The sequence below is a fragment of the Onychomys torridus genome, chromosome 4, assembly GCF_903995425.1.
Source record: "Onychomys torridus chromosome 4, mOncTor1.1, whole genome shotgun sequence".
In the NCBI taxonomy this organism is placed as follows: Eukaryota; Metazoa; Chordata; class Mammalia; order Rodentia; family Cricetidae; genus Onychomys; species Onychomys torridus.
In genome coordinates, this window is record NC_050446.1 from 131739753 (window position 1) to 131756022 (window position 16270).

At 49.3% G+C, this 16270-nt stretch overlaps 1 protein-coding gene across 1 annotated transcript; it reads left to right on the forward strand.

Moving 5' to 3' along the window:
• The first annotated feature begins 546 nt into the window (after window positions 1-546).
• On the forward strand, window positions 547-6438 carry Pck1 (phosphoenolpyruvate carboxykinase 1). Its single transcript, XM_036186539.1, has 10 exons — window positions 547-644; window positions 825-1088; window positions 1442-1623; window positions 2209-2412; window positions 2678-2865; window positions 3436-3598; window positions 4193-4417; window positions 4503-4634; window positions 5170-5265; window positions 5393-6438. Exons 2-10 carry the CDS (start codon window positions 865-867, stop codon window positions 5845-5847), a joined length of 1869 nt encoding a protein of 622 aa, XP_036042432.1. The 5' UTR covers window positions 547-644; window positions 825-864; the 3' UTR covers window positions 5848-6438.
• Window positions 6439-16270: the final 9832 nt, after the last annotated feature.

Consider the following 16270-nt stretch of genomic DNA (forward strand, 5'->3'; position numbering starts at 1 on the left):
CCACCAGACACCTAGTGAGGTGACACACCCCAGCTAACTCAGCTGGTACGGGACATTTGTCTAGAAGGCCAGTGTCTCAGAGCTTGAGTTTTCTTCTCATGACCTTTGACCACGGGGGTGACACCTCACAGCTGCAGTGTTTTGACAACCAGCAGCCACTGGCACACAAAATGTGCTGCCAACAACATATGAAGTCCAAGAGGTGCCCCGGCTAGCCCTGTCCTTGACCCCTACCTGCCAATCAAGAAAAGGGCCTGTAGTTTACATCAGCAACAGGCAGGGTCAAAGTTTAGTCAATCAAATGTTGTGTAAGGATTCACTATGGTGGACAGAGGGCCCTGAGGCCTCCCAACACTCATTAACAACCACAAGTTCAATCATTATCTTCCTGGAGATTATTGTGTTAAGTCAGTTCCAAACCTTGCTGACCATGGCTGTGATCCAAAGGCCTGCCCCTTACGTCAGAGGCGAGCCTCCGGGTACAGCTGAGGGGCAGGGCTGGCCTTTCTGGATAGTATTTAAATCGAGGAAGGCTGGCTTCCAGGCACAGTCGGCCTTCCCTCTGGGACACGCCCTCCGTCAATAGGGAAAATCCGGCAAGGCATCCTCCCATCTCTGATCCAGACCTTCCAAAAGAAGGAAAGGTAAGTAGAGTCATTTCATTCACCTTTCTGAAATTATCAGCAATGGGACAACTCACTTTCTCACCTTATTTCCCCTGACAACCATAGCTCCCTGGCTACGTGCAACCCATGAAAAGTCTACAGAGGAACTGGAGGGAGCCTGTGGGAGTTGGTGTTCAGGAGCCTCTTTTTCTGTTTTAGGTGACACCAGAATCCCTGCCTCTCTCGCACAGTTGCAAATATGCCTCCTCAACTGCATAATGGGCTGGACTTCTCTGCCAAGGTCATCCAAGGCAGCCTCGACAGCCTGCCCCAGGCAGTGAGGGAGTTTGTGGAAGGCAATGCCCAGCTGTGCCAGCCTGAGCATATCCACATCTGTGACGGCTCTGAGGAGGAGTATGGACGGTTGCTGGACCACATGCAGGAGGAAGGTGTCATCCGCAAGCTGAAGAAATATGACAACTGGTGAGTCCTTTCAGCCCATGCTCTCTGGCCCATGGGCTCCCCAGTTCCACCTTCTTGGAGTCTGCAGCAAACACCCGAGAAACTTAATAGGATGATCAGAATCCAGATACCCTGTGAGGTTAGCATAGCCAGCCACTAGATTCTAGATGACCATGGAAGGCCGTCCCTTTCCCCAGGGACAGCTCATGGTCTAGCAAATGTCCACCTAGTCAAATCCCTGTTGGCTTTACTTCTATATTTAAGGAACATGGCCAATGTCCTTGTGTCCTGCTAGACTTGGAAAAGTCCAGCATAGGTAAGAGGCGTACAACCCTAAGAATGCTTTGCTGAAGGAATTCCTGTGACTTTTTTAGTTGGCTGGCTCTGACTGACCCCAGGGATGTGGCCAGGATTGAAAGCAAGACGGTCATCATCACCCAAGAGCAGAGAGACACAGTGCCCATCCCCAGAACTGGCGACAGCCAGCTGGGCCGCTGGATGTCAGAAGAGGACTTTGAGAAAGCATTTAATGTCAGGTTCCCAGGGTGCATGAAAGGTGAGTGGAACCGAAACCCCCAGCCTGACAGTGGCCCATGTACATAGCTCATGTTCCTAATGGTGGCCTGAGCTGCATAGGGTGACCATATGTGAAAATGGCCTACCCAGCTCTGTTTGATGGACAGCAATACAGGAGTATTAATGAGTTCTCTGTGAATTCTGGTGGCCCAGGCCTATCATCCCAGACACTGAGAAGCTGAGGCAGGAGCATTCAAAGTTTGAGGACAGCCTGGGAAAACGATACTTTATCTCAAAATAAAAACTGAAAAGGGGCTGCTGGTGTGGCTCGGTGGTAGAGTGCTTGCCTAGAATACGAAGGCCTTGGGTTCAGTAAGTAATCTCAAATAGATAAAATAGAAAATAATAAATAAATAAATGAAGTGCCTTCCATTCACGTGGATTCAAAGCCGCTTCAGTGCAACCAGATGGAAGGGTTATGAAAACTTTGATCTCAGCAAACCAGAGTCTGGTGACCAACAGGATGATGACACGGGGAGAAGGGGTTGTGGGTCCCGCTAGGAAGCTGATGTGCGGACACTTTGTGAGGCTCTGCGCCTTCCTTTGCACTCTTCCTCCTCTGCAGGTCGTACCATGTACGTCATCCCGTTCAGCATGGGGCCGCTGGGCTCACCTCTGGCCAAAATTGGCATTGAGCTGACAGACTCGCCCTACGTGGTGGCCAGTATGCGAATCATGACACGGATGGGGACATCTGTGTTGGAGGCCCTGGGCAATGGGGAGTTTATCAAGTGCCTCCACTCCGTGGGGTGCCCTCTTCCCTTGAAAAGTAAGCTCATTCTTTCCAAATTAAAAGTAAGTGGAGGGGCTAGGGTTGTGATTCAGTGGGTAGAGTGCTTGCCTGGCATGCATGAAGCCTGAGTTCAATCCTAGACAACAAATAAACTGAACATGGTGAGACAGGCTGAACACCCCCGCATTCGGGAGGTGGAGTCAGGAGACTCAGAAGTTCCAGGCCATTCTGGAGCTTCAAGGCCAGTGTGGAGACCTGGGCAGGAACTCTTATCACACACTCATGTGGTGCTTTCTTTCAGAGCCTTTGGTCAACAACTGGGCCTGCAATCCCGAGATGACACTGATCGCACACCTTCCGGACCGAAGAGAGATCATCTCCTTTGGAAGTGGCTATGGTGGGAACTCTCTGCTGGGGAAGAAATGCTTTGCACTAAGAATTGCCAGCCGGCTGGCCAAGGAAGAAGGATGGTTGGCAGAGCACATGCTGGTAAGTGGTCAGGAGATCCTGGGCAGAAATTTGGAGGATGTAGAGTGGCAAAGGAGAGCCATGCCTAGATTCTCCAACCCCTAAGAACTTGAGGGCAGAGTCAGGGAATACAACGTTGACTCAAAATACCACAGCATTCATCTCTTTGGAAGCGGCTCAGACACATTGGAACAACAGTGATCTTGGGGGTTTTAGTCTGCTTCAGCTCATCAGTTTATCCTGATACCTGAGGGAAGGATCTGAGGATCTATCTTTGGGGAGGTTCTAGGAGCATTCCCAGACCTCTGGAGCAGGAAGGACCAGGGGTCTTCGTTTCTTAAACAGTAACAATGTTATTTCAGTCTTCCCCTCTTCTCTCTCCTCTTCCCATCCCTCTTCCTTTCAATTCTTTGGTCCCCTCCCCTCCCTTCTCTTAGTCTGAAAGGCAGGCCCATGTTTTTGTTGAAAATATGCATCCCTTGTCTCTCTCTTTTACTATATGAATGATACAGAGTGATGGGTTTTCCTGGGACAATTTCATACCCGTGTGTCAAGGATTAGAGATTATAATGTGGATCCCTATCCCTGCAGATCCTGGGCATAACCAACCCTGAAGGCAAGAAGAAGTACCTGGCAGCAGCCTTTCCTAGTGCCTGTGGGAAGACCAACTTGGCCATGATGAACCCCACCCTCCCCGGGTGGAAAGTCGAGTGTGTTGGTGACGACATTGCCTGGATGAAGTTTGATGGCCAAGGTGAGTCTTCAGGTCTTCCTGATGATAGTTACACCACTTAGTGAGTGGCTGGCTTCGAACATGCCACCTTCTCCTAGGTGGCTGGCACTGGGCATTGAGTTTAGAGTCAGCAAGGCCTCAGCAGTGTTATCCAGCAGGCACTTTGTGAGGACCATCTGCATAGAGAGGGCTATTTGAAGCTGCTTGCTTATGCACATGCATCTGTCTGGAGGGTATTGCGGAGCTGGTGGTATGACTCTATGGATAAAGGCACTTGCCGCCAAGACTGAAGGCCTGAGTTTGATTGCCAGGACCCACATGGTGGAAGGAGAGAACTGACTCCAGCAAGTTGTCCTCTGACCTTGGAGCACTCCCAACCCACCCCCATGCACACACAAAATAAAAAAGAGGCTGTGCGCAGGAGCAGGGAGGAAGGGGAAGCTGCAGGGGTCTGAGCTGACCAGAGTGTGTAGATCAAAGTGGATGGCTGTGTAGTTTAAAGAAGGGAAGAGAAAGATGTGAGGTTTAGCATGTGAGATAGCCTGGCAAGGCATTAAGAACTCTGCTATGCTTGGCTCCAATTCTCATCCCCTTCTCTGGTTTGCAACTTGCCAGGCAACTTAAGGGCTATCAACCCAGAAAATGGTTTCTTTGGAGTTGCTCCTGGAACCTCAGTGAAGACAAACCCCAATGCCATCAAGACCATCCAGAGGAATACCATCTTCACCAATGTGGCTGAGACCAGTGATGGAGGTGTTTACTGGGAAGGCATTGATGAACCTCTGGCCCCAGGTGTCACCATCACCTCCTGGAAGAACAAGGAGTGGAGACCACAGGATGGTGAGTCCCCTCTGGAGGCTACCTGCTCTGGGCTGTGGGCACCACCCATCTGACCCACATGCTGAGGGATTTCTCTCTCTTGTAGAGGAACCCTGTGCTCATCCCAACTCGAGATTCTGCACCCCAGCCAGCCAGTGCCCCATCATCGACCCTGCCTGGGAGTCTCCAGAAGGTGTGCCCATTGAGGGCATCATTTTTGGTGGCCGTAGACCTGCAGGTGAGGCATCTTCTGTTCATGCTGGGAACCTGGGATGTGGAGATACAAAGAAATCCAGGGAATCTTTTTCAGAACTGGTTTCAAAGATTCCCACCCCCTGGCTATATTCAGATGAATTGAGCAAGTTTAAATGTAGGGCTAGCATTCTGCTCCCCAATGGCCTTTCTGGATCTGTGATCTGAGATAGTGTAGGACAGTATTCTGCCTCACTGAGAGACCTCTCTGGTGTGACCTGGCTTAGTGGCTTCCTGTTTTTTGTCTCTGCAGATGTAAGACTAACTCAACAGAAAATGCTGTTTGTCAGGCAGGGTGGCTCACACCTGTAATCCTAGCATTTGGGTGGCTGAGGCAGGAGGATTGCCAAGAGTTTGGGCCTAACCTGGGCTACAGAATACGTCCCAGGTTATCCTGGGCTACAAAGTGAAATTTCCTCATCCAAAAGAGGATACTGCTTGGTTGAGCAATGACCTAAAACCATCAGTCCTAGAACGTCTGGATGTCTAAGTCTTTAATAACCCTTTCCTCCCTGCTCAAGGTGTCCCCCTTGTTTATGAAGCCCTCAGCTGGCAGCATGGGGTGTTTGTGGGAGCAGCCATGAGGTCAGAGGCCACGGCTGCCGCAGAGCACAAGGGTGAGTCAAAGTCTGGGCCCAGACCCAGGGGGCAGTGCAAGTTCTCTTCTTGGTGTTTGCCATGGAGGGAGAGGGGGAGAATCTGGCATGATGGGGTCAGAAGTAAACGGTGGTCTCTGTGCAATAGGCAAGGTCATCATGCACGACCCCTTTGCTATGCGGCCCTTCTTTGGCTACAACTTCGGCAAATACCTGGCTCACTGGCTGAGCATGGCCCACCGTCCAGCAGCCAAGTTACCCAAGATCTTCCACGTCAACTGGTTCCGGAAGGACAAAGATGGCAAGTTCCTCTGGCCAGGCTTTGGCGAGAACTCTCGGGTGCTGGAGTGGATGTTCAACAGGATTGAAGGGGAAGACAGTGCCAAGCTCACACCCATTGGCTACGTCCCTAAGGAAAATGCTCTGAACCTGAAAGGCCTGGGGGACGTCAACATGGAGGAGCTGTTAGGAATCTCCAAGGAGTTCTGGGAGAAGGAGGTGGAGGAGATCTACAAATATCTGGAAGACCAAGTCAATGCTGACCTCCCTTATGAAATTGAGAGGGAACTCCAAGCCCTGAGACAGAGAATCAGCCAGATGTAATCCTAATTGGGGCATCTTCAGAGTCACCCCTTACCAGCATGTGCTGGGAGCCAGGAAGAAGCCAGCTTTGAGATAGCTAACACAATGCTGAGTAGATCAGAAAGGCACCTTTTAGTAGTGGAGTACCACAGAGAACAGGCTAGGGACCAATGAGATTGGGTGGGGAAATCACAGCACGCTCTCTGAAGTTCACACCACAATGATGCAGGTTTTGGTTCCACTTCAAGGTCACTCAGGAATCCAGTTTTTCACTTTAGCTGTAAAGATTAGCTAAAATGCACAGAAGACATACTTGAGCTGTATATATGTGGGGTGTGTGTGTGTGTGTGTGTGTGTGTGTGTGTGTGTGTGTGTGTGTGCCTGTTTGCCTGTCTGTCTCATTGTCTACCAAATATTTAATACCTTTGGAAAAATCTTGGGCAAGTTTATCTGCAGTTGTAACTAGAGATGTGTTGCTTTGTTGCTAGTATGTATGTTTAAGTTATTTTTATACACTACCCTTCCTTACCTTTCTTTACATAATTGAAATAGGCATCCTGACCACTTCTTGGGGGAAAAATTACAAAATAAACTTTTATAGAAAAAGTAAATTTCATTGGCTTTGTTTTTTCTTTTTACTTGAACTAGCAAAGGGAGAGTGCTCTGATTAAATACCTTGAGGTTTAATCCTGCTCCTTGGAGACCCTGGGGGACTTTCAGCACCACCTTTGAAAGGAGGGAACTTATCCGGGGCTGGGTGTGCATGGGGGACCGGAAGGAGGTTGGGAGCAGGATCGGGGAAGAAAGAAAGCCGAACACCTGATTTCCCATGTGCTAAGTCATCGGGGCCACTAGTTGGTGCTCTTTAGCAGCTTTACAGACAGACCTGTGCACAGCTGGATCCAGAGTGTTGAAAGTGAGTCTTCATGAGAATTTGAGCTTAGAGGCTCAGCCTTCTCCATAAGTGCACTGCGGACAGGCACAGGCCTTTGCCTTTAAGCCCTTTCATGAGCAACACTTTTCTCAGTTGCCATGGGCCCAGAGAGTGAGGAAAAACAGAAGGAGGAGCATTAATTGCACTCCTGTGTACTCAACACGGTGGCTGTGCCATAGGCTGGCTGCCTGGGAAGGGAGATGGCAGGGGTTGGCCCAAGATCAGCCTGAGCTCTTCCTGGGACTTCTCTACCCTTTTCGTTTATTGGCTGTTCCAGAAGAGTCCAAACAAACCATAAACTTTATACAGTGTGTTATATGGTGTTCGCCCTGCAGTGACAAAAGCACCTTCCAAGTGTGTTTTCCTTTCAGGGAGCAGTCAGATCCCTTCAGCCTCCTCCACCACACCCAGCAGCTGGCGCCTTCCCACACTCCTTAGACACCTCAGGCCACTCCCTTCCCAGCTTCCCTCCACAGACCAGCAACTCCCCAGGGATCCCTTTGGAGGGTGAAGCCAAGATCACCTTGATTTTCAGGTGGAAAATTGAGGCCAGGAGCATCCACTAGGTAGTCTTCCTTTTCCCTTTCAGTGAAGCAGCGTTGAGCCTGAGCCTCGGGCTTCTCATGGGCCTGGATGGCTCCCGTGATCTATATACTGGGCCACACGAGGTGGGGGCTCTGTTCTGTGTAGCTGGTGCAGTAATGGCTCCAGGTAGGTTTGCTTGTGGGGAAGAGTTGACCTCCAGCTCCTCCCTCCTTCCTAGCTGCAGCCTCAAACATGTGCCAGCAGGGTGCTCCTGTACCTCATCTGTGTCCCCTGGGCAGTACTGGCCCTGTAAGACATGAGGATGAAATGGGATGACCCAGCTCAGTGCAGGCCTGAGGGTCTGTGAGAGGGCATGGGTGTAAGCTAACAAATCGAGGCTCTACCTCTTTTCTCAGTGTGTCCTTAGGTGATTGCATGGAACTTTGAGCCTCAACTTCCTCCACTGTAAAATGGGTAGATTTGCATTTTCTTGGGGATATTTGAAGAGATCTGATGAGCTGATTCAAGAACAGATGTGACACAGAAAAGGACCTTAGGAGGACAGTGATTTCTGCTTTACTCCAGGTCCTCCGTGGGGCAGGGTGGGAGCCGTAGCACAGTGGGACCTTGCCTTTCCTCTCTCTCATCAACTCTGATGAGCAGCTGTGGCTCAGGGGTAGCACCTGGTCTTCTGTGTGACTTCCATCCCCCATCGTCCCTCCTCATAGACGTCATAGGAGAAGGAAGACACTTAGGACCATGACAGAATCTCTCTCACTGTCCCAACTCCCACAGTCACCTCCACCTGTCTCAGGACTCCAGCAAAAGGGCCTGAGCCTGAGTTCAGCAATTCTGCCTTTCCAAGATGTATCCTTGAGCTAGGTTTGTGTGTAGCTCAGCACGTAGCTCCAGCAAGCAGGAGGCCCTGGGCTACATCCACAGTGTCACAAAAAGAAAGAAAGGGGAGAGACAAAGAGAAGGAGAGAGGGAAGAAGGAAGGAATAGAAGTAAAAATAGTTCCCTAAGAAAAACTTCACATCTACCCTACAACAGAGTATCCAGGTGCTGACGGCCAAGTTACCGTCCATCATGGCGGACCTGGAGAAGCCTGATCACAGGAATTAACAGAAAAGGTTGTAGTTATTCCAGAATAGACCACTGGGTAGCCACAAGAATGGAAGAAGAGGTGCTCTACCTGGGCAGTGTCTGTCCCCAGAGCTACCCTCACAGCTGAGAGACCTGGCCTCGGCATTGAACTCAAGTCCCAGGGCCACCATTTCTACCAATAGATGATTTGTTCATGGTTCCTCTTGTCCCTGACCCCACAACATGCTATTCCACAAAAGCCCCCAGAACTTTGCTGCAAGCCAGTATCTAGATTCAAGGAGGAGGCCCCCCTCAACTACTAAAACACTAAGTCTGACCCCCTCGAGAGGTGTAAAGTGCCCTTTGCATGGGACAAATGACGACCCGAGGTAAGGCACCTGGTGGTTGGGGTAAATTGTAAACAGTGGCCTTCTTGCCTACCCTGAAGTTTGGCCTGAAGTTTTTCTGCCTGGCTCTCACAGGAAGCTCAGGAAAGTGAGGGGCCCCCGGGAGAGGCTCAGAACTCAAGCTAAGCCCACTTCAGCAGTCCTGTGCCCATGACAGGGGGCAGCTGGGCATGATCAATGAGGGATTGATTATTTAGAACTGTATCTCTGAGTCATGTCCTCAGCCATCTGGGTCCCCTCTCAGCATCAGGACAAAAGCTCAGAGGTCTCTGAAATGCGTAGAGTGGGGACTTGGGGCCGCCAAGCAGAGCAGCGGACGTCATCGAGTCCACAGCAGCCTTGGACACTTCTCCCTGAGAGCCCTGCCCACACAGCCTAGGTCCTGTGGCTCAGCTAGGCTGTGAGCCCCCTTAGTAATGGGATATGCAAATAAGCCAGTGTTTGCCAGCCTGAGTGGCAGGCCTACTCTCCAGGCGAAGCAATTTACAGCAAAATACGCTGTAAATATTTGTTCAGCTCAGGAAAATGACTTTAATTGCATAATTAAACTTGTAGGCTCTACTTCCAGATGAAAGCATGGGGAGAGGCAGGAGCCTGCAGCTGTCCCTCAGAACTTGTTGACAGTGGGCACTGGTCACTCATTCTGCTCTTTGTTCATGCCTTTCTCCCCACAGCAAGCCTGGGGAGCCATGAGGGAGGGCAAAGGAAGGAGTGAGGGGAGACAGTGGCTATGGGACTGGTAGGGAGCAGAACAGGCCCCAAATCAGAGCAGCTCTGGCGAGGGGTCTCAGGCAGGCCCTACTGCCGATGTCCAAACATCTCCAGCATGTTCCGCCATCCCTGGGCTTGAGCCAAAGGTCAGTTCTCTCAAATGGAAAAGTCTCCATGGAAGCTGGGCTGGTGGCTATAGGTCTGTCATCCTGCTGCTTGGGAGGCTGAGACAGATCACAAGTTCAAAGCCTGTCTGGGCTCTAGAGTGAGTTCAACTTAGTGAGACTGTGTCTTAAAATCAATACCAAAAACAAGGTCTAGAACTCAATGATAGAGTGTTTGCTCAACATGCATCAGGTCTTGGGCTCAACTCCCAATGATGCAAAATACAAACAAACAAACCCTGAACCACTGGGAGATGGAAGAGGAAGAAGATTTAACAACTGTGCAGCAAACCCAGCATTCCTTTCAAAATCCACAGATTTTCCTTTCTTTTCTCTCCTCCTCCTGCTCCTCCTCTTCCTCTTCTTCCTTCTCTCCTACCTTAGACAAACTCTGTGCAGTCCAGTCTGGCCTTTAAACTTTCTGTTCAGTGGAGGTTGGTCTTGAACTCCTGATCTTCCTGTCCTAGCACTGGAATCACAGGCATGTACCAGCAGACCCAGTGTATGTGGTACTGAGGATTGAACCAGGGCTTCATGTGTGCTGGACAAGCATCTACCAGCCAAGCTCAGTCCCAGTCCAACAGCCACATTCTTTTTTATAACTGGAAAAGTCGGTCAGCAAAGACTCACACACTGGGGTCTCCATTTCTATGAGAGCCAGAGCTGGCTGGTCTAAGAGACAGAGGAGGGTTGGTGGTAACCAGGGGTCCAGGGAGCAGGAGGCTCAGGAGTGCTCAGAAGGTGCAAAGTTCCTTTGGGAAACGTTCCAAGGCAGATTGTTGGGGAAGTTTGTACAGCCATGTGAATATATTAAAATCCATTAAATCATGCATTTTAATGGGTGGCTTTTATGGTATCTGAATTATGGCTTCATAAAGTTTGTTTAAAAAAAGAAAAAATACAACATAAACAAATATTCAGTTAACTCATATCAGAAACCAGCTGCCTTATGAAGAGAGGGCTAGAGGTGGGTGTTTGCCACCTACTAAGAGGTAGCCAGGCCTCACAGGGATTCTTTCTAGAACAAATGACAAAGTTTCAAAGGACAGAGGACAGCCACAGGCTTATTCCAGCCAGGTTCAAGGTCATTTAATTCCAGATTTGTGAGCTTCCTGGGAATTCATATCATTAATGACTGGATGACCCGTGTGTGGTGGCACACACCCCAGTACTCGGGAGTCAGAGGCAGGTGCATCTCTGTGAGTTTGAGGCCAGCCTGGGCTACAGAGTGAGTTCCAGGATAGCCAAGACTACATGAAGAAACTCGGTTTCAAAAGGAAAAAGCAAAAGGAAAAGAAAGAGAGGAAGAAAGAAAGAAAAAGAAAGGAAAGAAAGAAGGGAGAAAGGAAGGAAGGGAGGGAGGGAGAGAGAGAGGGGGAGAGAGAGAGAAAGGAAGAAAGGAAGGAAGGAAGGAAGGAAGGAAGGAAGGAAGGAAGGAAGGAAGGAAGGAAGGAAGGAAGGAAGAAAGAAAAAGAAAAATAAATTCAGGCCCAGCAAAAAGTACCTTGGCCAGCAGGTGGCAGAGCTGAGACCACCAGGATCCTCAAGTTTCAGGAACCTGACAAACCTTGACCACGTCCATGACCCCAGACTATTCTACTCAGCAGAAGGAAGAGACCCTAGGTTGGAGACCAGGACCCTCACCAGTGTTCCCAGCAGAGGAAGCCATGGGCTAGCCATGGTGCTGGCATTGGAAAGGATGGGTGGAGGAGAGGAGGTTCAGAGTCATAGGCACACCCAGGAGCTCTTCACCTTTTGTCCTGGGCTAATGCCTGGTTCAAGTCCAGGCTACAGATGACAGGCAGAAGCCTCCAGCCTGCCCTTTCAGGGGCCTTGAAGAACTGTTTAGGTCTGGCAATAAGACATTGGGCTGACTTTGGGAGGACCCTGTAGGGAGGTCGGAAGAAATCTGTTTGATTGCCCAGAGGCCAGTGAGAGGACAGCATTGGGGTTTTGTCACCCGAAGACACTAATAATGGAAAGACCTTGGCTACCATGTCAGATGCTGTTCCCAAGAGGGACAGCTTCACAGTACTGTGCAAAGGTACGCCCCTGCACTCACTCTTGCTTGTTGAAAAGTTCCCTACTCAGGCTGAGGCTCTGGGTCCAGGTAAATGAACCTGGGAGCCTGAGATGCCCAGGACTGACCCCAGACTGGTTTGGTCCAGACAGAATTTCTTGAGCTAAGCCCATCCCCTGGAGCTGGCATGCACCCCCTACCCTGTGTCCCATTGTTAATAGAACACTCTACTCCTAAGGGTGAACTCAGGTCTAGCCACACAGTGGGCAGTGGCCAGGGCTGCCTGTCTGAAGTACTGGAGAGGGCTGGAGAAGAGGGAGCCAGGGGCTTGATGACTCATATGGCAGTTGCTCCCCCGTTATGTAAAGTGGAGCTCAGCGCCATTAGCTGATAGAAGATGAAATTTACATTTTGAATTAACTGGGATCATCAACATGCTTCTCCCTGACCCCGGGAAATTAAAATCAAGTCCAAGGGAGCTGTGGGCAAGAGAGACGGGGCTCAGTCAAGCATGCCAGATTGGCTTTCTCTTCTTATTGTTTTTTTTTTTTTTTTTCAACAGGCTGCAGGCAAAGGGGTAAGAGGACAATGCCCCAAAGTCAGATGCAAAGAGAGACGAGAAGGCAAGATAGTCATTGTCTTTTTCCTCCTTGGGCAGAAGCACAATAAATCTACATGGCTGAATTAAATTCTGATCTGTCCGATTTCCTCTGTCGCACCCTCCCTTAATAATGGTTATTTATTGAGCACTTATTGTATGCCAAGCACTTAGCTAAGCACTTTATAGATAAAGCAGAAGTGAGTTTGTCTTCTTGATGCCTGTCCTGCCTGCTGGGGAGGGAGTGAGATGGGAAAAGTAGAGAGAGAGAGAGAGTTTTATGAACCTCAGAGTTATGTTGGGAAGTTCGGCTCATCTTTAGTGTGCAACACTTGAGAACCTGTAGCCCTAACCCTTCTGCCACAATACTGCAGTGTGAGACTGGCTGGCCTGTCTCAGGGCCTGTAGGAAAGTCCTCACTTAGGTATGCCATGTACCCAATCTCCTGGCAACCTCGGCTAGCATCCCCACAGCTGTTCTGAGCCTGAGGAGAACTTTGCAAGCTGGGGCTGGAGTTGAGGGAGATGGGAAGGAAGCCGAACCTTCTTCTGGCCTTGGCTGAGGTCTGTGGTCCCCTCGTGGTGAGGATTTTCCTTCTTGGAAAAGGTCATGGTCCAATGGCCTTCTAACTCTGTAGAACAGACATGCTGGGCCATCCATCTCCCAACAGCTCCATGGAGTCGGGGAACCTCTTCTCCTGTTTTTTCTTGCCTTTGCAGATGAATGGACTCCCAGGACCTTGTTTGTAATCCTAGTTATCCCTCATGCCTTCTCTACCAACTGGCCAGATGTGGGCAGACCTTGTTGTTTTGAGTGTGTTTCCATCACAAGAAGTATGTCTCCTGGACCTCCTAGTGTACTGGGGATAGTTGTGGCCCACCATGGAGAGCAATGTGGATGATAGCAGGCCCAACATCTTCCAGTGCTGAGGGGGGTGGGGGTGGGGACATGCACTGAAAAGTGAGATGCCTGTGCTGTCCCCAGTCAGCCACAGTTCTCTGCCGTGGCAGGTGGCCAGGATCAATCCATCACTTTCCAATGAATAGTTAGTGAATGTCCTCTGGCTGCCTAGCACTTAGAGTCAGCCCAAGTGCTTAGATGAGCTTATAGGGATTGGCTTTCCTAATGAATGGGTCCCACAGGAAGACCCTGTCCTTCTCTAGGGGTCATTGACAAACTTCTTCAAATCCCAACACTTCAAGAGTGTCTATTTCTTGTGGATAAAATTCACAGGTTATCCTTTTGTGGCACTCATAACTGTCTGATGGTCACCTCTGGACCACACTTCTAAGCACGCAGTTTGGCCTGTGTAGCTGAGAGGTGTTGCTGAGATTTGCCTTGTCCATTCATTCATCAATTTATCCACTCATCAACCCCCCTCCACCCACTTATCCACTTGTCTACCCATTCACTCACCCATCCATCCATTCTTTTACTCATTCACCCATTTACCCATCCATCCATCCATCCATCCACCCACCCACCCACCCACCCACTCTCCCACCCTCCCACCCACCCACCCACCCACCCATCCATCCATCCATCCATCCATCCATCCATCCATCCATCCATCCATCTCTACTATACATTCATCTACTCATCCACCCCCACATCTATCCATCCATTCACCTACCCACCTGCCCATTCATCCATCTGCCCATCCTTCCATATTCCCATTCATATAGCTACCCACCCACACATTCATTTACTCACCTGCCCATATATCCACCATTTCATGCATCCACCTACCCATCCATCAACCTGCCTACTTAGACAGCCAAACTTCCTTCTTTCCTTTCATCCTCTTTTCCTCCCTCCCTTCTGCCTAGTAACCAGCCCTTTCCCTTCTATTCAGTCACCTGTGTTGATGTCCTCCAACCATCTATGCTTCTAGATGTCCTACGTCACCTTCACCCTCTCTTGCCTTCAGTCTCCACTCAATCGCTACTGTTACCTTCCCCAGTAGACCAATTGCAACCCTGTACCCATCCTCAATCCACCTTCCATCTTCTCTTCCTGCAGAGTCCTTACTTCTTAACTTCTAGGTACATGGATTTGTGCCCAAGTGCTGTCCAGCAAGACATAAATGGAGGAGCCATGTGTGTTATTTTCCAGAAAGTTCTGTCTATATCCATTTCTTTCCTGGTGGCTAGGAAGGGGACTTGATGGTTGGAACATCAGCAGCCGCATTGGGTTATGAAGTAGAGGTATTGTATTAAGTATAGAGGCCTCAAGGAAGAGGGGATCTGGTCATTAGTGATTTCTAGAAGGTGTCACACTTCCTTCCTCTAGGATTTTATTACTTGGAGGTGAAGTAACTCATTTGGTTTAAGCTACTTATGCTGGTTAGTTTCAACCATCCACTTGACACAATCTGGGAAGAGAGTCTTCATAATGAATTCATAACAAATTATCTACATCAGGTTAGGAATGTCTGGAGGAGATTGCCTTGATGCTAATTGAGGCAGAAAGACTCAGCCCACTGTGGGTGGCACCAGTCCCTAGGCCAGTGTCCTGAACTGCATAACAATGTAGAAACCTAGCTGAGAACAAGCATGATTCATTTCTCTCTGCTCTTGACTCTGGGTGTGATGTGACCAGCTGCTTGAAGCTCCTGCCTTGACTTCCCCACAGTGATGAACTTTAACCTGGATTTGTAAACTGAAGTAAACCTCTCTAAGTTGCTTTTGAATGGGGTGTCTTATCATAGCAACAGAAATGAAACAGGATAGAAGTTGGTACGGAGGAAGTTGGTACTGAGAGGTTGCTGCAATTAATCTGAATTTTTAAAAAAGCTTTACTAGGCCGGTCAGTGATGGCCCACGCCTTTAATCCCAGCACTTGGGAGGCAGAGCCAGGTGAATCTCTGTGAGTTCGAGGTCAGCCTGGTCTATAAAGCGAGATCCAGGACAGGCACCAAAACTACACAGAGAAACCCTGTCTCAAAAAAACCAAAGGAAAAAGAAAAAAGCTTTACTCATTTATTTATGTGTATGGTGTTTTGTCTGCATGTATGTCTATGCATCTCTGTGTGTGCAGAGTCTGGATAGGTCAGAAGAGGGTGCCAGATCCTCTAGAACTGAGGTTAAAGGTGTTTGTAAATTTTCATGTAGGTGCTGAGAATTGAACCCAGTTATTCTGCAAGAGCAGCAAGTGCCCTTAACGGTCTCTCCAGCCCCCAATGGCCTATTCTGTGGTACCTTGGCAGACCAGAGTACTAACAGTATTGTAGACAGTGGAGGCCCAGCTCATGAGGTTTCAGAGAGGACAAGACTAGAGGCCATTTGTGTAATGTATTAGCTAAATATCTGTGTGTGCTGATCAGCTGGGGCTGAAAAAGCAGCTGTGATCATCAGAAATCAGCCCCACTAAAGTGAAACCTCAGGTGTGTCATCAGGATAATAGGGTCCAAGCACATTCTGTGTGTCCATCCATCTACCCATCTAGCCATCTCTTCACCTACCCATGCATGCATGCATCTACCCAGTTATCTACCCATTCACTCAGCCAGTCAGTCACCACACAGTCATACACACAATCTATTCATGTGCATAACTATCCACCTAGCTACATATCCACCTATCTGTCCATTGGTCTGTCTGTCTATCCATCTATCCATCTACCTGCCCAGCCAGCCAGTTAACACACACTCATACACTCATAATCTATTCATCTACATAACCAACCACCTAGCCACATATTTATACATCCATCCATCTACCCATCCATACATCCATGTATCCATCCATGTATCCATCCATGTATCCATCCATGTATCCATCCATCCATCCATCCATCCATCCATCCATCCATCCATCCATCTACCCATCCATCCATCCATGTATCCATTCATGTATCCATCCATCCATCCATCCATCCATCCATCCATGCATGCATGCATCCATCCACACATACATCCATGCATGTCCATCCATCCACCCACCCATCCATTCACCTACATGCATCCAATGCATCCATCCATCCCCTATTCCCATTCCT

What these genes read in the sequence shown, in the direction of transcription:
- Pck1 (XM_036186539.1), top strand. Translation starts at nt 865, where the DNA reads ATGCCTCCTCAACTGCATAATGGGCTGGACTTCTCTGCCAAGGTCATC. An exon ending in GATGAAGTTTGATGGCCAAG is followed by an intron (nt 3,599 to 4,192) that starts GTGAGTCTTCAG and finishes GCAACTTGCCAG; the next exon opens with GCAACTTAAGGGCTATCAAC. An exon ending in TGGTGGCCGTAGACCTGCAG is followed by an intron (nt 4,635 to 5,169) that starts GTGAGGCATCTT and finishes TCCCTGCTCAAG; the next exon opens with GTGTCCCCCTTGTTTATGAA.